At 41.4% G+C, this 20,158-nt stretch overlaps 2 protein-coding genes across 3 annotated transcripts; both read right to left on the bottom strand.

Moving 5' to 3' along the window:
- Positions 1-1,337: 1,337 nt before the first annotated feature.
- Positions 1,338-9,811, bottom strand: LOC140997501 (polymeric immunoglobulin receptor-like). 2 transcript variants are annotated; one of them, XM_073467438.1, is made up of 9 exons: positions 9,776-9,811; positions 6,540-6,586; positions 5,999-6,325; positions 4,291-4,611; positions 3,772-4,065; positions 3,066-3,155; positions 2,824-2,931; positions 2,313-2,383; positions 1,338-1,811 (listed from the first exon to the last, which is right to left on the bottom strand). In XM_073467438.1, exons 2-9 carry the CDS (start codon positions 6,580-6,582, stop codon positions 1,674-1,676), a joined length of 1,392 nt encoding a protein of 463 aa, XP_073323539.1. In that variant the 5' UTR covers positions 6,583-6,586; positions 9,776-9,811; the 3' UTR covers positions 1,338-1,673. The 2 variants fall into 2 exon arrangements, with proteins under 2 accessions (XP_073323539.1, XP_073323547.1); XM_073467446.1 differs by lacking the exon at positions 3,066-3,155.
- Positions 9,812-10,761: 950 nt separating this feature from the next.
- Positions 10,762-17,232, bottom strand: metrnlb (meteorin like, glial cell differentiation regulator b). Its single transcript, XM_073478987.1, has 5 exons — positions 16,892-17,232; positions 15,197-15,380; positions 14,861-15,086; positions 12,444-12,503; positions 10,762-11,576 (listed from the first exon to the last, which is right to left on the bottom strand). Exons 1-5 carry the CDS (start codon positions 16,984-16,986, stop codon positions 11,260-11,262), a joined length of 882 nt encoding a protein of 293 aa, XP_073335088.1. The 5' UTR covers positions 16,987-17,232; the 3' UTR covers positions 10,762-11,259.
- Between the last annotated feature and the right edge of the window lie 2,926 nt (positions 17,233-20,158).

The raw sequence follows: 20,158 nt of genomic DNA, 5'->3' as shown, positions 1-20,158 counted from the left end.
AACACCTTTAAACTGTCTGTCATATTAAAGATGAGCTAAGCAAACATCTTTGCTGTCATGATTCATCACCTCACTGCAAGGAAAAAGTGTGGGCTGATTAATAATTATTAATGTGATATCTGGAAAATGTTCTATTGATTCTTCCTTCTGTAGATCAACTGCCTGATACTGGATTCAGTGTAAAGGTAAACAGCACCAGCAGAGGGCACACGGTGACACACAATAATGAGTGTGTGTGTGTGTGTGTGTGTGTGTGTGTTTTGTAGGGAGTGGATGTGTTCAGCAGCGCTCAGGCTCCTCTGCAGAGAACAACAGCTCAGGTCAGTTTGAATTCTACTACTTGAGAAAAGTGAATAATAATCTTCTGAACTGTGCGTGTGTGTTTGTGTGTCAGTCAGGATGAACAATGCGGCCTCAGAGACGTTAGAGTTGGACTGGTCTGATACGTACCAGACCTATAACTTTGATGGCCCCAGTGGAAGATACAGTAACATGACACGGAGCCAGTTATATACAGTTCAGTAGTTTAGTTCAGTAGTTTCCTACATGGGGGTCGGGCCCCGCAAGATTAATTTTAGGGGTCTTGAGATGATTAATGGAAGAGGAAAGAGGAAAAGGTTCTGCTACGCAAATGTATATTCATATTTTTGACTGCTTAATCTTTGCTTTCTAAAGAAAATATGAGATATTTTGAACTCTTTGTGTCTCAAATAGTTATTTAAATAAAACCATCTGATAAGTTTAGAAGGAAATGTCTCTTTGATGGAACGGCTAACACGTCAAGTACATCTGCATTCTTTCTATGCCAAAGTAAATCGCTTTTTTCAGAGGCTAAACACTCAAAACCTCATAAACCTTGTACAAAATACAAATGTGGTGGAAATGTAGAAATTTTATGGGTTTAAGAGAAAAGTCTCTTGATGCCATGACCCAAAGCCAACAGGAAGTCAGCCATTTTGGATTTAGTTCTCAATTATGCCAATTTACATGTGTTCAACTTGTCCTACAGCCTTAACTAAAATATAAAATCTTAATTTGAAATGTAACAAGAAGCTATATTAGTCTAAATGTAGGCTACATGTTGTGGAGTAAACTGTGTAATATTTCTCTCTCAGTAGCTTAAAATGGAAATACTCATGTTAAGTGCAAGTGTGTCAAAACTGTACAAAAAGTGCAGTACTTGAGTAAATGTACTTTGTTACTTTCCACCACTTTATTTCAGTTCGTCTCGAACTGTCAGTCACTGACAGTGTGACAGTATTGTTTTTATGTCCTGTTTATATGGTGCAACAAACATTACTGATGAGTCGCTCCAATAATAACAGATCTACAAAGACTGGTTTTATTCATTTATTCACTTTAACCTTAGATACATATATGTTATAAAGATATATACATGTTATATTAAGCTGAAAGGGTTTTCTGACAAGTAGTGCAGATGTGCTAAACAGTTTGATAAATTGACAAAAAGCAATCATAACGAGTGTAAAGGTAAAAAAAAAAATAAGTGCAAATAATCAGATTACTTTAGCTTTCAGTCAGAAAAATGAAAAGGTTGGAACACGGTGGTATGTGAGTTTGTGTTGTTCAGCTGTTGAGACCAAACAAACAGGATCGTACGGGTCGAAGCATGACCTAAAGATGTGAAGTTTCCTCCCAGGTGTGCATGCTGTTCATCTCTTGGCTTTCATGGGAAACTGGTTACAGTAGATATCATCTGTGTTTTGGTACACAGAGTCTTCACCTGCATCGTCATAATGACCATAGGAAGCGTCCTGCCCCCAGTGCACTACGTCTTGATTTGCATATAACTAAAAAAGAAAAAAGAAAAAAAAAATCACCCATCAATAAACAGATAAGAGGGTGGTGTGAATTTCTTTTCACAGCATATGGGATATTTCAGTCTGGACCACAGTGGTGGACCTACTGACAGGTCGACATCATCATAACCTAAAGCGACGCCGCGAGCACGGCTACAAATGTTTTCAATAATAATAAATAAATAACGGCATTAATTTTACAGTAGACATTCACGGCCACCAGAGAAAGACCTTCCATGGGTTTTGTGACCACTTAACTTTTCCGCCGAAATGTCCTCATGTGCCCAAGATTCATCAGAATCTAACGGACCTGAAATTCTCTGTGCACATTCACGCTCTGAAAGGGATGGAGGTGTCTATATAGTACACTAGATAGTGTAATGGACAGACTGCAGTGAATTACCAGTAAGACGTTGTCCCACATGTTTGCAATATGGTGACTAATGAACGCCGCAGCCTCTTTTGTCTACCAGCAATTCTTTGTTTACTTACGTCTTCTCCATCCATCACTTTCTCTGCTGGCGGTGCCTCGGTTTTGTTGCTGTTGTTGACGACTGTGGCTTCTGGAAACACACAGCAGAAGAAATGGTAACACTGTTTGTTTGCTTGTGTAAAAGGGTCTTCATGTATCTTTATATTTAAATGGCTACTTAATAAATTAGTCCCTCTCACATTTAAGGGAAATGTTGCTGTTATTTTCTCGTCACAGTAGGTGTCGCTGTAAGACCAGTCACAGTAGAGGACAGACAACTCAAAGCCGTGTTGCCATGTTACAGGCAGAATAAACATGGTGCTCCAGTTGATCGCAAGCAGATAACTTGTCTCTGTTCCTTACTGCTTCACAGCTTCACAGCCACCCAGGACTGTGCAGCAAAATAGCTACTGGCCCAGGTACCCCTAGGCTTGAGGCCAGTAACATTTGCTTATGTGTATATGTGTGCATGCCTGTGTGTATGTGTGCATGGGTTCTGTGCATGCATTGACTATGCTTTAAATCACGTACCTTGCACTTTGTGACATTTGTATTTATAAACTAAGACCAGGGCAGCAAGCGTCAGTATGAGCAGCACAGCAGGCACGATGAAAACCACAGGATGGGGGACAGTTGCATCTGCAACAAAAAAAGAACAGAGTAAAAATATACACTTCCTGAAAACACAGCACTGTGAAGCACAAATCTCAGACAAATGTTATTACAACCTTAAAGACAAACACACACGCACGCACGCACACACACACACACACCTATGATATGTTTGCCAGGGATGCCATGTGTTGATTGTGATCCTACAGGCTCCTCCACAGTGGTGGGAGGGATCAAAGTGCTGTGAGAGACTGGCAGAAAAAAAAGCTTCTTAGTACGCTCAACAAATATTCTTATTTCTAGCCATGTTAGCCGCAGGGCACGACATTTTGTACAGATATTTACAGTCCCTAGAGGATTAATCCTAGTTATTTTAGTGATACGCTGACTTTTCACTTATGCAATGAAATATCTCAAAATCTACTGCATGGATTCACACCTTGTAAAGACATTTATGGTTGACTTTAGGGCTGACATGAAATCACATTTTTGCAACACAATTGACGCAGCAGAAAGAATTCTTGATCATGATATTAGAAATGACATAAACATAAACATAAACATTATAGCTGCAAAGCACACACTCTACAATTCACTCTTTCAGCTCTTCTTTAATTTGATGAAGAGTTTTGATAGTAATCGAATTACATCTAATACATGTTGACCTACGCGATTATTAATAGTGCATAGTTTCAGGAATCCAGAAGAAGTGAGGAGGGATTAAATCCATTATGTCATGGTGACATGATGCTAACTGAAGCTGCAGGATAGTTGGCATCAAACCTGTATGTAACTTAAAGAGACATTCAACTTCACTGTCATATATTGAGCTGTGTTCTCCATCTATTGCTCTTTTAATAATCTTACCTACTGATAGTTGAATCTTGGTGTAGTTACCAGCACTCCACTGTGGGTCTGACACACACCAGTATGTCCCAGCATCACCTGGTTTCAGCTCTTTTATTGTCACCGAGAAAATGCTGGAAGCAGGATTATCTTGCGGTGTGAACCTGCTCGTCACCATGCCTGCACAGTTTTTTCGGTGGCCTCCCCTACAGAGGAACTTCCTGTAATTCTTGTGTTGTGGTGGATAGGGACACCTCATAGTTACTTGACCTCCCACGGTGCCGCTCTGTTTCTTTGACTTTACACAGCACCACTCTGTTAAAACAGGACATGTGAACAATCATTTTTTAAGAATCCAACACCACTGCAGCCTGTATTTAGGTCGGATTAGAAATGATGTGCATGGCTCGACTTTTCCTTCAAATATTTAATATACAAGCTTCTGTTGTTTCTTCTTAATATCTATTTGACAGAAAACTGTTTTCTGCTGTGTAGAGTAATGGTTTACTCCTGTAGGATGAGGTAGAATTATTTTCTCACCTTTGACTTGCAGGTCAACAGCAGTGAAAACATCCAGGCCTGCGTCTCTGTGGACGCCACAAAGGTACCGCCCAGAATCTGTCTGGGTCACGTTGATAATAGTCGCTTTGAATGTCTTCAGCCTCCTGTCATCATGAAGTCTGAACTTTCCATTTTGTTGGCTGGTAGAGTTGATTAACGCCTGCTGCAGACATGTGGAGCTCAGGTTTCCTCTGCAGATGTACTTCAGGTTGTTCTGGTCCACAGACTCATATGGACAACCGAAGGACACTGTAGCTTCCTCGTTACTTTGGAGTTTGATGGATTGGTCACAGCAGGTGTCTGCCAGTAAAATAAACAACATCACAGACTGTCACAAGTACAGATGTAAATATTCAGGCTCTTTATTTGAGTAAAAGAAGCAAAGTCACAACGTAAAAAATGTACTTAAGTAAAATACATTAAAACACAGTAGATTAAATGTGAAAGTGTCTCGTACTTAAGTACAGGTTTGAGGTCACTAGTTACTTTTCATATTACATACTGCATTTTAATGAATAATGACCAACTAATTAAGTAATATTTAACATGATATTTTTACTTTTACTCAAGTATGATTTTTGGTCATTTTAATGTGTCTTCTTGTGGTTGACTGGGGCCACTGGTGAAGTGCTGTTTGTCTAAGGGCGAGGCATGACAGTGTTGTATCATTGCCGGATTATTTTACTGATGCATACTGTATAAGTGTAATCAGCATAATGTATGGCCAATGAGGAGCTATTTCCTTTAAAACTAATTTACTTTTAGGCAGTTTAATCTAATCATTGCATTCAATTTTATAGAATGATCACATGTTTTGTATGTAAAAATGAATCTGCAAATCAACTATCTGTTAGACAAATGTAGTGTAGAGTAAAAAGTACAATATTTGCCTGAAATGTGGTGGTGTAGAAGTTTAAAGTAGCAGCAAATGGAAACATGCAAGTACAGAAAAGTACTTGAGAGCTTGATCAAATGTACTTATATACATTTCAACGCTGTAAATAAGTCTGTTTAATGTTCGTCTCATAGCTAAAACACATTGTGTAGACAACCCGCAGCAATTAAACAACAAGGTCTGGATAGGCAACATGCAGTGAGTGAATGTAACTAAGTACATTCACTCAGGTATTGTACTTAAGTACAATTGTGAGGTACTTGTACTTTATTTGCATATTTCCAATTTCTGCTACTTGATACTTCCTCGTACCACATTTTGACGGAACATATTGTGCTTTTATTCCATTACATTTACTTGATGACTTTAGTTACTAGTTACTTTGTAGATTGCAGGCGTCATCAGAGCCAAAGTCGAATGTTTTAGAAAAACACAGATTCCAATAATCAAAAAAATGCTGAGTATCAGATACAATAATTGGCCAGATCAACAATCAGACGACCCTAGTATACAGTGCATATGTAAGTATTACTTTTACTTGTACTTTTGATATGTAAGTACATTTATTGCCAGACAATTACTATTGATACTTAAATACAGTTAATATCAGATACTTTCAGACTTTTACTCTAGTACTATTTGTATGGATGGCTTTCACTTTTACCAAAGTAATATTTTAAAACAATATCTGTACTTTTATTTAAGTATGACCTCCAAGTACCTTATACAACACTGGTAAAATTGCATATTTAATTTTACTTGACACTGTGGGGTTTATTTTTATTTACTTACCTTGTTCTACTTGCAGCTTTACTTCAGTGTAGATATCTTTTCCATTCCTTTCCACCCCGCACCAGTACTTGCCAGCATCCGCATGACTCAGATCAGAGATGGTCGCTGTGAACACTCGACTTGTTTGGTCATCTTTGATGGAGTATTTGCTCTTCTTTGCTCCTGTCGTCATGATAACAACATCCTCGCTGGCGCAGTTATTCTTGCACAGGTACTTCACATAAAATTCATATCCCTCTCCATAGGGACAAGGAACATCAACCTCTCCCCCTTCATATCCATAGACACGGATCAACCCTGCTGCTGTCGTCACACAGCTCAGAGCAACTGCAAGGAGTAGACAACACAACATTTATCAAAACAAGCAAACAAGCAAACAAACCAACAAACTTGGAAATTGTCCTGATTTTCTCATTTTAGGTCTAAGCAGCTTCTTGTCAATTTGTCACTGGACATATACAGTCTGTACATTTGAATCTGTTGTCATATCATCTTTTATCTTATCATAGACATAAATACTGGTAGCTGTAGTGAAACTTACTGCAGAGAGTGAACGACAGGCTTTGAAGGCTCCACATCCTCATTCCACTGCAAAGAAACAGAAACACAACTAACATTAAAAAGGCTAAGGTATCAAATGTGTTGCAAACTCTCACTTCTGCATTTAGATCACCAACCTTGACCAATAGCATAGTTACATCTATAAATATCTATCAAAGATGAATTTCCTGTCGTGTAAAAAACTGACTGTGTGGCACAGAGGGAACAAACTACCCTTCACCCCAGTCAGGGGAGTGGTAATTAATATTTGCATTAATTGATTTTATGGCATCCTTGTTAACATCTGAAGTACAAACAGTTCCTTTAAGTTCATGGTTGGTGAAATTTGCTTTACAAGTTCAATCAGGTGTTCACATTGCCGCCACAAAGGGGCACTATATCCAACCTTATACATTCATACAGTGACACAATGGTACATAAATAAAACTTGTAAATGAACTTTAGTCCTCATGTAATATTAATCATAACATGGTATCTGCCTGACATCATTCAATATTTTGTCAGTCAAAGTAGACCACATGAAAAACATACTCAATACTAACAACTTGTATTTGTTGTTTTGTGGCGGTAACATCCTTCAGAAGGGCGGTAGACCTTTACTTTATAAAATCGACAGCTAAGAGCTATCATATCTCACTTAACATCACACACATTGTACACTGCTTCACACCCTGCCCCTCACACTTCCTGAGTCTGCCACTCACTGAAGCCAACGCCAAAGAACCAATATCTGCAGTTCCTCGAATGGCAGGCTTCATATTCAAACCCACATATTAGAACATCCAAGTTTACAGGAGAAATACACGTTACACATGATACACGTGTTTACAGCCTGGTACAAAACACAGTTTTGGTCTCTATTGCTAATTTTTCCACTGCCAATTTTTATAAAACTCACTTGTTTAATGTATATTAAGTAAATGAAGTAAATAACTAATTAATGTCACCATGAAACAGCTGATAGAGTGCTAGTTCCATCAGCATAGTGATGAGTTTTCTGTAAAACAGGCAGCAGCCAATAGCATGGAGTAAACGTCACGCCCTGCCCCAATCGGCGGCTGAGATGCTGATGCTGACTCTCCCCAGACTGGAAGCTCCCAGTGGACATGGTCTGACCAGGAAGGAACAACGAGAAGAAGATGGTAGCTAACTTTGCAAAGGGAATACGGTACTGGGTTGGGTTTTTTGCCAGGTTTGGGAGACTGGCAACCCAGGGCTCAAGGACCACTTACCAAGCTAACAGCAGATAACTACCAGCAGTAAGTGCTTTAGCAGCAAAGCTACAGGTATCTGTCTATCTACAGGTACCAGGAAACTCCATAAATCACTGGCCTCCATCATCATTCTTGAAGGCTGTGTACGGTCTGGAGCTGTTCACTGACAGGCAGCTGGTTATCAGAACGTTTGTTCGACAGTTACTTTAGCAACTAGGAAAGCTATCTGTCCAGAGCTGCTCCAGACAAAGCAGGCTGAGGTCAGCAGAGGGAAAACCAGCAAATATTTTCTCCATTAAACATGATCCAGTGTCACCCAAAACACTGAATAAAGTTATAAAGTTGGGCTTCTATTTATACATCCATGGGTGCAGGATGAGTCATCCACATTTGAAATGATTTTCCAGGAAGTTACAAACTCCAAAATACCATAAAAAAATACCCTCAAAACAGCCTTTTTGCCACTGTTGGGCCTGATACTGGTGGATAGGTGAGATATGGAGCAAGACATATGTGATAAAAACACTTAAACAGCGATTGTGACTTCATGGGAACTTTAAGGGTGTGGCCGCTTCTGGTAACAGCTAGTCACTGGCTGTCATCAAACAGGTTTCATCACTATGACATCATGCATCATTTATTTTTTTTAATCAGAGCTTCAGAGCCTTGTACTGCGAGACAACTGTTTTCACAGGGTGAGTAGGAATTCTTGATCTACTAATGTGGCAACAAAACCAATTCATTCATTCAGTTTTGAAATCCATTTAGCAATTTATTAACGCAGGATGTTTTGAATTGTGTCTCTGAATTTACTTGAGCACAGAATACTAAACATTACCAAAAACATTTTGCTCCTCAGACAGAAACATTGAAAATGTCAAGAATTATTGCAGTTGTTATTCTAGTAGTAAAAGAAGTGTAAGAACCGCAGTTAAAACATTTCTGTTTGAATAAGATGATCTTCAGTGTGTACTTCCGTCTTTGTGAGGACAGCTACATAAGATATCACAATTAGCTGGGACCCCCTGTAGAAACCAGACATACTTACAGCCTAAAATATTGTGCCACCGCTACAACTACTGACCCCACCCTGGCCAGTGCATTATAAAATGCCAGTGGCGGTATATGTGGGTGAAAGCATGTGTGTATTTTCCCTGAGCTCAGCCATTCCCTCGACTCCAGCTGACCGCTCAGCTGTGCCTCTCGCATACTGCAGCACAAACTGTTTCCATATCTCGCACACTCTCACACTGAAAGGTTAACATTAGGACCCCTGTGCAGAGGGATAAGTGCGTCCCGAATTAGCGAGGATGCCAAGGCGAGCTGAGCTGTTGCCAGGTTGGGTTGCCAAGGGGTTTTGGGTGTTGTACCGCGGGTTGGGTTTCTGCAGTGTGGCCTGTTTGCATGTCGGCAGTGTGCAGGACGCGTGTGTTGTGGTCTTCTCAAACTACAGCCCAAGACAGACAAACACACACACACACACACACACACACAGGGGAGGGGACTGTTATATATAGGCGACCCTCTCAAGTCTTTAGGGCCTATCTTAAACCTTAAAGCTATGTGCCATGTCTCCCTCTACGTCTTACTCGCTTGACTTCTCTCTCACACACTTTACTCACATCAGAGGAAATCTTTTAACTTCACAGAACTAACTGCTACATCTACGGCTATGATTTATTTGCAGAATTCATAAAATAAATTCAGTTTTAACATTTTGAACTTGCATGGACTTTGTGTCAATTCCTGTTGCCCTGGGCGAATTCAGGCCTACCCTTACCTTTCCGTTTACTTTGTATGCAATCTCGCCGCCACTAAAACTTGCTTTGCTTTCTGTCTGAACACACCTTAAAAGTCAGGATAACTCAGCTTGCTGCCTTGATTTTGATCTTGATTATGTGTAGAACAGAATTGCCAAAAGAAGCTGTACCATGCAGTGGAAATGAGGCTCCTCTCTCACTGTCTTACTTCAGACTTAAACCACAAAGAAACTTTCACTCACCTGCATGTTGACAATTATGCATGTCAGGAATTAAGGAATAACACAGTGGAAGGTTAACAGTGATTTTATTCTGTAGCACACTTTGCCACTGCAAACGGAAGTGTGTGTGTGTGTGTGTGTGTGTGTGTGTGTGTGTGTGTGTGTGGGAGGGGACATTCCACACATTCTTGCTCTTCCTGAGGAAAGAGGAAAGCGTCACACACACACAACTGCTGACAGCAGGCGGAGGGAGAGGTGGGCATACACCCCTCTAAGGTCATTCACACATCCGCCTCTTCTTTCAGCCCTCAACCCATCAAGCTCTCAAAGTCTCAGCCATCCATCCATCTGACAGTAGTTTTCATTTTGACAGGAACATTTCGGCTGCTGTCAGGCTACATCACTTTCCTGTAACTTCTTGTTAGCCTGCTTAAATTTTGTGTGATATTTCAGGCCTCAAGAGTCTGCTTTCATGAAACTCATGGGGAAAAAACATTAGCACATTAGCGACTTAGCTGGACCTGATCGTCTACATGGAAAAAATAATTGCTTCTCTTGCTTTACTCTCGCTCTCAGCTATGAATGCATGAACACACACACACACACACACAGGCAAGAGGATGCCAACAAGAACAGTGGCTCGTCAAAGCTCCATGGGGGTAGCTACGCCAGCAGTGACGCACTGCTGCTCTCCTGCCAGCTTATGGTCACTGAACACTCATAATGGTTTTTTCTTTTGGGTAGTTAGGTGGACAATATGTCTTTGTTTATGTCCATGTGGACCGAACGAGAGGCTGGTAAGTTTTGATCCTTCATTTTTTTGGTCCTACTATTAACTTCAGTTGCCATTTGTTTTTAATTATCTGCATCTCAACCACACTGAGCCTCGCTGTGCACAGAGTGTGTGACGCATCGAGACAGGGTTGTTGATGGAATATAAGGAAAGGCCCCTAAATTAAAGGAAAAATCAAATAAATACCTTTTATGAATTAAACAGAAAGACAAGCTGAAGGACGGCTTTTTATTTTCTGTAAATATATAAACCCTTTGAATTCATTAGCAAAACACACAGACACACACTTAGTACATAAAGACTCACAGAGCTGCACACTGTTCACTTCTGTCAGAAGACTCCTAAATTTTACAGAAAGCTTTTTACAAAGCAAACTTTCATTTCAAGAATGATCACACAAGCGGTATCGTCACGAGGATAAAAACATTAACCAGTAAGGCACAAAATTAATTTAAGCTCATCGTTCATTCATTCATTCACTGTCTCACTCATGCACAAACACATTTACACACAAAGCACAGGCAGCACATTGGCTACTGAAATGTTCGAACTGTCTTTTCTTCTGCAAGGCAACAATAAGTTGCACAGCACTGCAGAATGATGGCCAGTGGGCCATTTTCTGTTTATTCCTCTGTTCCTCTTTGCGTCTTTCTCGCTGACCTTTCTTAAGAGGCAATCCACCCTGTGTTGCCCAGAGCCATGGAGAGATCTCTCAGTCTGTGTCTATTTGACAGGGGTTTTTTCCCGCTTTCTGCGCTCTTACATACAGCTTCAGGAAGTCCTTGTAGCGAGGCGCGCAGCCAAGCCAGGCTTCGCCAAAATGAACAGAGCCAGTCAAAAGGAACTCATCCCCTCCAGGATGCACACCGCACTGTGCTGGAACATTGATGCGTCCACTCCAGCGCCGTCCTTTGGCTCCACTCCAAGCAAACACCCTGCTCTTCTGTCGGAACAGCCGACTCAGAGTCACCACGGCAGCAGCGTGGTCGTTAGTGCCCGGTGCCACTGCTTGAAAGATGCCACTGCCGGCTACAGAGACAGGAACAGAAGAGATAAAGAGGACATTTAATCAATCAATCAATCAATCAATCAAGGATAGTGTGTGACTACGTAACTGAAACTTCTGAAACAAAAGACACTAAAAAAAAAACAATAATACCAATATTATGTGCACCATTACCACTACCTCTCAATATCATGTGCAATACTACTCCTCATTATTATTAACGTTTAGTATCATGTGGATTATCCTGTTGATTATCAGTTTCAATATTACTTCTCTTTTGCTACCTTCAATACCACTGCCAATTTAACTGTCAAAATTTCTGTTTTTGGTCATTTTTAGTTAACTTTTGCCTAAACTCGTCTTTCTTAACAATTTCCCTCGGGATTAATAGAGTTCTATCTTATCTTAACTGTTGGAAACTGTCATTACAAATGAAAAGTTCAATTAATAAGGAATAAAAGGTCACATATTGACAATGTCTTTAAAGAAAGGTAATATGTGTTGTCAGTTTCTTTGTTGCGAGTTACATGAGAAGCTATCAGTCCCTTGTTTGTATGGCACATATGTAGTGTGAGCCAGCTGCCACTTAGCCTAGCTTAGCATAAAAACAGACTCCCTGAAGTCTCTGCTGGTCTAAACAGTCGAGATATAACATCTTACTTGGTGAGCGATTTGTTTCCTTTGAATGGAGCCAGGCTAGTTTCCCACTGTTTCCAGTCTTTATGTTAAGCTAACATGGTTCTGGCTCTAGCTTTATCATTATCGTAGGGACATGAGAGCACTAATGATCTTCTCATCTAACTCACGACAGGAAAGGGAAAAAGTGTATTACCCAAAATGTCAAACTATTCCTTCAGTGTGTACATGTGTGCTTGTGTTTATGTATTTACCAAAGTCACTGGTGCACACAGCCATGAGGACCTCTTCATCAGAGCACGGCTTGCAGGTGACTAAAATGGAAAACATGAAACATTAAATACGCTCACAATAGGAACCACATTTGTTCTTATTTCCATGATTCATTTTCTTTGGTCATTAGCTTTTGTACCATCCTGTGACTTTTGCCACGCTTACTCTGTTTCCTGTTCTCTCTTGCTCTCTGCACTGGTGGTGCTTACGAGACCAAAGAGAGACATCAAGAGAGTATGTGAATGAGGACAGCAGGTGAGGGAGGAGACGTAATCACAGAATTACCCCTTGACCCTGTCAGCTATAAAAACAGCTATAAACCGTCCAGACACACACACACACACACACACGCACACGCACACACACACACACACACACACACACAGGCTTTCTTCTGTCTCATTAGGGGAGCAGTCCAGCCTTTCTCTCCACCCACCGCTTGACTCATATGGGTGGGCTACCCAACATTCCCTGTCTTGGTTTTGGGGGGAGGGATGTCTGTTCTTGATTGACAGTTGAGAGACGATTGGCTAACTCTTTTGCTTGCCCCTAACGTGACCTTTTGATTGGTCTGCTTGTTTTTGTAAGTCTGGCTGAGACAAGGGAGAGTGGGAGTGAGGAAGTGGGGGAGGTGTGGGTGTCGGAGCATGTAGGTGAGATGAAGAAACAGGGGTGAAACAGAAACGTGCCCTTTTGTCACTTTCACTTTATGTCAGTGAGAATGGAGTTGCATGCATGAGCGGTTTTTGAAACATTTGTGTTTTGGTGTGTTTACATTCATTCAAACAGTACTGGAAGAAGTATTAACAATGCAGCTACAAGGGACTTTCATTTTGTGTTGATTCTGGTGGCCCCTGTTGACAAAAGCGGTGTGAGCACCACTGCCTCATGTCTAAAGATCTGGATCTGGCTATCATGTGCATTTGTTTTGAAAGTGAGTAAAAGAAAGATGCAACGGGTTGGCGGCCGACGTGTCCTGGAAACCTAAAGCGTCAGCTTTGGACGAGTTGGGAATGAGACTCAAAAATCTGCGTTTCATACAAATAGGCCCTTTAAACACGTGTTTGCAGGATACATAGCGATGAGGGAATGTATCTATTTGTGGCTATATGTAAGATTAATAACAGCAATATGTTTTTGGTTATACAAAGTCAACTTAGTTTTAGCGCTGTACCACCAGACTACAAAGCAGCTTCTTTCCTCAGACCGTGAGACTTCTCAATTCATCCTGAGCACTCCGCCAAAACTTGAATGATTTACCCAACCTATTTAAGTCTGAATCCGACCTGGTGATGGCCCTTAAGAATAACTATAATAACTAGAGTATGTAGAACTAACCAGTTTTCTGTGTTTCATAACCAGTTAAAAGGTCCTTGTAGTAAGTCCTGCATTCAAAAGTATTAGCAGCATAATATACTTAAGGTATCAAAAGTAAAATCACTCATTATGCAGAATTCCCCTATTAATGTTATATGAATATACCATTGGATCATTATTATTTATGTATTAATATAAAAGTGGTATTTTCATGTTTGTAGTCGGTCAGAGTGGAGCTGATTTTAACTATTTCATACAACGTTGGGTAATTTAATCTACAACAGTAGTAAATCCCTCTGACAGTTACACTTAAGTAACTTAAGTATTAAGTAATACTTAAGTAAATGTACTTTTGCTTAAGTATTGCTTAAGTTATGCTATTTTCCAACACTTGTTCTTCAGAACAACCTAATTTGCTTATACTTTGCCTTGTATATATGATTTTTCCAATAACAGATAGTGAATACAGTTTTTTTTCAAAACGTTTTTTGTTCACAACTTAAAGCAACATTTTGTGCGATTTGGTGCCCCCCACAGTTTCTGAATGCAACACCACTGTCGTTAATACAAATCCCACGTCTGTAACAATTTGTCAGACGTAATGTAGGTGCTGACTACAGACAAAACTCATTACATCATAACAATGTTACGTGTTGTTATATTGCAGTCACAAGTGATGAGGCTGAGACAGAGACACCATTTACCCTGTAACAAGACCATCAACATGATTTTGAAGCTGTTATTTTAGGGTAAAAAAGTAAACATTTGGAAATTTGCGAAATTAGTGGTGAGGGTCGGAAAATGGCCATGAGTACTGTAAACAACTTGCGGCAAGAGAAAATGTTCTTATAATGCTGTATGTTTGAACTTGTAAGTGACCAGTGAAACTCTGATTTGAACTTTAAAAAACTAGAATTAGGCAAGTAGATACCAACATTCAGTGTCTCTGTTCACACAGAAAATCACAAGAACCGTTACTTTTTCTGGTGGAACAAGTCTCAGTGCCTATAAAAGCCAACAACACAATACAAATAATGAACAATTATAATACGATGATAATAATAATAATACATTCTCTTACCTAAACCAGGGTGCAGGTATGGATACATGTGTGTCCCGGGCCCCTGACTGGGCACCAGCTCGTACTGGAAAGCCGTGATCCTCCGGCTGATGTCTGTCTGAGGGACGGCCTCCACAAAGAGAGCTCCCTCTGCCAGGCTGAAACAGTGCACCGTGCCCTGAGCGTGGTCCTTCTCTGCCAGCAGCAGCGTCAGATCCCCGGCACGCTCCAGATACACATGAGAACCCTGAACACGAAGGACCAGGAGCGCACATATGAGCTCCATCCATCTGACACATCATACAGTAGTGGTTATGTTCTGAATGTTCATTTCTTAATATTGGTGTCATAATGTACCTGGGAGTACGTGTGGGGTTTGATGCACACATGGAGACCTGCCATGTGTCCAGATGAGGGCTCTGTGTTTGGCCGCAGGTTGACAATGATGGCTCCTGTGGGGTAGAGCCACTCCAGAGACCCCTGAGAGCAGCGTAGGTAGATCTGCTCCACATCTCTACGGTGAGACTCATGGCTCAAACCACTGCAGACGAGAGGGCGGATTATATTTTCACATTTTTAATAACAGGCACGCAGTTTGCTCTCTGAAGATTTGGATCAAATGCCTGAAATCGTCAAGCAACCAACAATAAGGAAACTTGGATCCAGGACTTCAGAGCCCTAAAAATGTTCCTGTATAAAAATCTATAGTGCCAGAGTTATGGAAACATGTGCAAGGGATTTAATGATACTGCAACATTCATTAAGAGCAACTCTGGCACAGCTGTCTGCCAACAAATCTCTCACTTTGGACGGATGCGGTCGCTTGTCTCTGATGTGCATAAGCTACCTCAACACCAGGAACTGATTGGGCTATTAAGTCGTTAGAAGTCGGAGGCCGGGAAACTTTACAACACACAGTGCGAAGTCATTTTTTATGACTTGGGGACTTGGAGGAGTGTTCAAAGGCCCCATAGAGCCATATTTACTCAAGATAGGAACCGGAACAGAGACATTCCTCTGATCACAAGGACGTTTCCATAATCTTAAAGGTGCAGTATGTGTTTTTGGAGAAGATATTTTAATCAGAAGAGAAAGATCTTCACTGACTGATTTTAAAACAACCTAAATACACAAACTCTCTTTGTTTTCACGACTGAATAAACAAACTGACCTTAAAGGACAACACAGCTTCATACTGTTTTACTTTGTTTATATGTGGTGGACCCTGCCACCTTTCTAGCTTCAAACAGTGTTCTGGGAGGCTTATTTTTCCTTCCTTGTTTATTCAGTTGTGGAGAAAAAACAATATATCTGAGTTTGTATATTCACTTAATTAATATTGTAAAATCCTGAGTTTTAATTTCTTCTACAAAACTACACAGTGCCCCTTTAAAGTGAGTTTTAGCACATGGAGAATCTTGTCAAAGTGGTTAGATAAAGGCACTTCCTGTGAACATTTAATTGTTTTTACCATTTTTTTTCATCTTGAGAGGACAGATTGTGGAGAAAGACTTTAATACAAATGCGAATTTAATACGAATTTACGGAGATCTGACGTCATAAGAAGTAGTAACCACAAGCGGTGGCACAAAGCGGCCAAAAGCATCCTGCGCTACTTTTCACCGCAGATCTGCAGGAGGATGTGAAAGTCACTCATTCTACTCTGACCTTCCACTGCCCTTCCTGAGGATTACATGGAAATCTTAATCAAACACCCATGCGTCTAATTACCCCTTTGAGCCCGCTGAAATCCCCCGTAATGCGCAACAGAACCGGTTCAAAGAAACAGCCTCCCCCTCACACACGGCTGAAGCTCCTATCATGACTCCCACACAATTTAATATCCACAGATGAGAGTTCAAAGTACATGAAAGTGCAAGATCACTTTACAAAAAAACGTTACGATTTTGTTATTCCTGAAGAAAATGACTCTAACATGCTGATAACATTCCTGAATCGTGCGCTAGGTGTGTTTTCTTTGTCTCCAGTGATGACAGTACACTCTCCTTCTCTGGTCGGTTGCTTGTTATCTGCTCCTGAACTCATCCTCACCTTCCCCGCCAGCTGCACTGGTCGCTGGAGTACTGCGCCACCGCCCCGCACAGGAGCGCAGCGGTGATCCAGTGCGCAGCCCACGGCCGGAGCATGGTGGCCCGTCCGCCCCGGCGGTCACCGGATCCCGCACAGCAGACCAGCGATCCCGCGCGCTCTGCTGCTCCCGAACCGCAATATCCAGCCGCGAAATATCCCCCAGAGATCCGTTCGGCGCGCGCGGACTACATGGCGGGTTCAGCCGAGGCAAACGATGCGTCCGAGGCAGGAAAACATTTTGACAAGAGATGTCTGAGAGACGGAGCCGTGTGTGTGCGCGCGCTGCAGGACGACAGACTGTTAAAAACACTTCTGCTGCGTGCGCTCTGCGTCACATCACCGGGGGCGCGTGCCAGAAGCGGAGTTGACTTGAGTGACACGCGAGCGGCCGCTCCAAACCACCCCCACATGTTCCCACTGAAGGATGTGTGTGTGTGTGTGTGTGTGTGTGTGTGTGTGGAGAGAACGCCCTCGAGCTTATCATTTCAGCCTAAAAAGTGCCATCAAACTTTTACGCACGTGAAATCGGACCACTGATTGGTAAAGAGCACTCACCAGAGCCCGAGACAGTGATAATCAATAATTGGAGCAATGTTTGAAACGTTCACAATGAAAAGATAGAAAGAAAAAAAAATACAAACAACAAATAAAAGTCACACAAACGGTCAACTTTTTAGTTTTAATTCACTTCCATTCGGCCTATCAGCTCCTTGTGCTCAGTTAAATCCGCTCAGTGCCAGAGACAAACAGTGCAAGCCTGTGTGTGAGTGTGTGTGCTGGCTTTGCAAACAGATGGATCATATTAAAGCAGTGAAAATGAGAGCAGCATGCAGGTTTGGAAGAGCAGCATCCAAAGACTGCTGCCGCTCCCTCAAACCTTCACTAAAAACCTCTGCAGTCGGTAAAGATATTCGGGATTATTCATTTGGGATTGTCTGTTTTATAACCACTTTTTCCGTGTCAGTCCTGTGTTTCAATAGTCGACCTGCCTCTTGGGAAAAGAGAAAGGCCTTGACAGAACAAATAGTCACACGTGTGCTCCAAACGTCTGTTTGGTTCTCGGGCGGTTTTCCCGTGAGAAAACAGTCGGAACAGCAAGCATGTTACTGACTCGTCACATTCCCCCACACAGCCAGAGCTATGTAACGCATTTCGAGAAATACCGAAACACAGACTCCCCTACACACACACACACACACACACACACACACACACACACACACACACACACACACACACACACACCCCACTTCCCCTCACTCACTCACTCACTCAGTGCTGTTGAGTAAGCCTCTGTGTTGGGATAGCCAGTTAAAGTATCAAAACTCATTCAGAGAGATTTTTATATGAACATTTTATAATATTAATAAAATATTATTCATTTCCCTTTTTGTGATCGCTCTGGACCTCACTGTGCTGCAAGCCAAAGGAAACCTTCGTTTGACTGCAAAACACTCAAAGTGTGAGTGAATGGAGTCTGTAAACACTTTCTGACAAGGCAGTGATGTAGGGATTTGTAGGCTAACCAGGAAGTTAGCATCGCCCAGGTTCCCTCTACAAAGCTGATGGGATTTTTGAATTGGATTTTGGAATATCGCCAAAAATAAACACAAGTTTATGATACTAACACGTTTTGTTCAGCAAGATAACCTTCACAGATGAACGCCACACATCGCTAGAGGTAAAAAGCTAACGTTAGGCTATAAACAGACAACATTGCAGTCGCATGACTTAAACGTTACCACCACTAAGCATCTTACTATACAATTACTATACAGGTTTTCTGTCAGTTGATCAACCTACAGGTTGTAAAGTTAGAGTTAGAATAGTTTTGAGCTAAAGTCCACCTAGGGAGTAGACGAGTCTCCATGTTTGGGATGATGACGTTTAATGTCCCTGACAACCTCTGTAGTCTCATTTAGCCACCTGTTAGCAACCACTGTTTTTAAGACACGTAAGCGGTTTATAATTAATTTAAGGATGAATTTTATGACATAGAACAAAATGTATCTTAAGCCTGTGGTAACTACAGACCTTCTTTCAGGCATTTAACCGAAAACCCATTCAAAAAACCCATTGACTTTGAGACGAGGGAACCAGATGTGCAAAAATGCTAACCAATTTCCGTGTTTTGGACTCATTACTGCATCAATCTATAAACAGTTTATAAGTTGTAACTAATGGCTTCGATCACTATTTGTTAATGCTTTATAGATCATTTAAGCCAGTAATGAGGACAACACTCTGTTATGGGAAAGATCCTTGACCTTTGATTTATTGGATCATATTTCCACTTTACTCCTGTAAAATGGCTGCAGAGGATGCTGACCAAAAAACTATTAATTACTTCATTCATTAAAGGTGCAATATGTAAGAATTTTGGTAGAAAAAACATTCAAAACTCAACTAAAGTTAAGAAATTGTTTTTCAGGCCCATTTTTAAATGAACAAAAACATGTTGCACCTTTAAGCTTAGGTGCATTGACAATCCCTCGATCAAACGACCTGACAGGCAAGGTGATTTTCTACACTTCCCTTCTAATGCACAAAACATATTCCCCCAGTTCCTGGAATTGAAAAAGATGTAAATTGAAGCCCAAAGATCTGGAGTTAGCCAGGCGAGTCTGACCTGAGTCTAATCTTGTCACCACAGCCGAGGAAGTCTGAGCTGCTGATGTGCCGTTTGACCTCATGTGCTCCTTCACCATGTGAAGTATTTACAGAGCAGCAGAGCCTCTGACCTGCTCCCCTTCTCCCCCCCGCCGTCACCTGGCTCTTCTCAAGAGGCCTGACAGGAGGAACGCTCCGTCTGTCCACACACTGCTTCCTCACGGAGCCACACACACATTCCTCTATCTCTGATTTCAGTCTACATGACCTTTATTTCCTCACAACTCGCGCACAGCACGCTCCTCTCTCTTTTTTAAAACCTTTATTTACCCACAGGGTCCAACGGAGGAGCTCCCAACTGGATCTGTTTGGAGGGTTAAGAGCCTTGCTCAAGGGCAGCTTCACAGTCGTTGTTGAAGGAGGAGGAAACATCACTCAGCAGCACCAACAACTTCATACTGAAGAAAGCAGTACAAAAGCAGTGAAAATGAAAATGAATGAAATGTAATTCAGGCAGACCAGCTTACTGCACAGACCTATAGCAGACACATACCCTTGTTTCCTGAGGAAGTAAAGCAATACAACCTGCATAAGACCTAAAACATGCAGATGCACTGT

This window comes from Pagrus major, chromosome 1, assembly GCF_040436345.1.
Source record: "Pagrus major chromosome 1, Pma_NU_1.0".
Lineage (NCBI taxonomy): Eukaryota > Metazoa > Chordata > Actinopteri > Spariformes > Sparidae > Pagrus > Pagrus major.
This window is presented reverse-complemented; position numbering and strand designations above follow the sequence as displayed.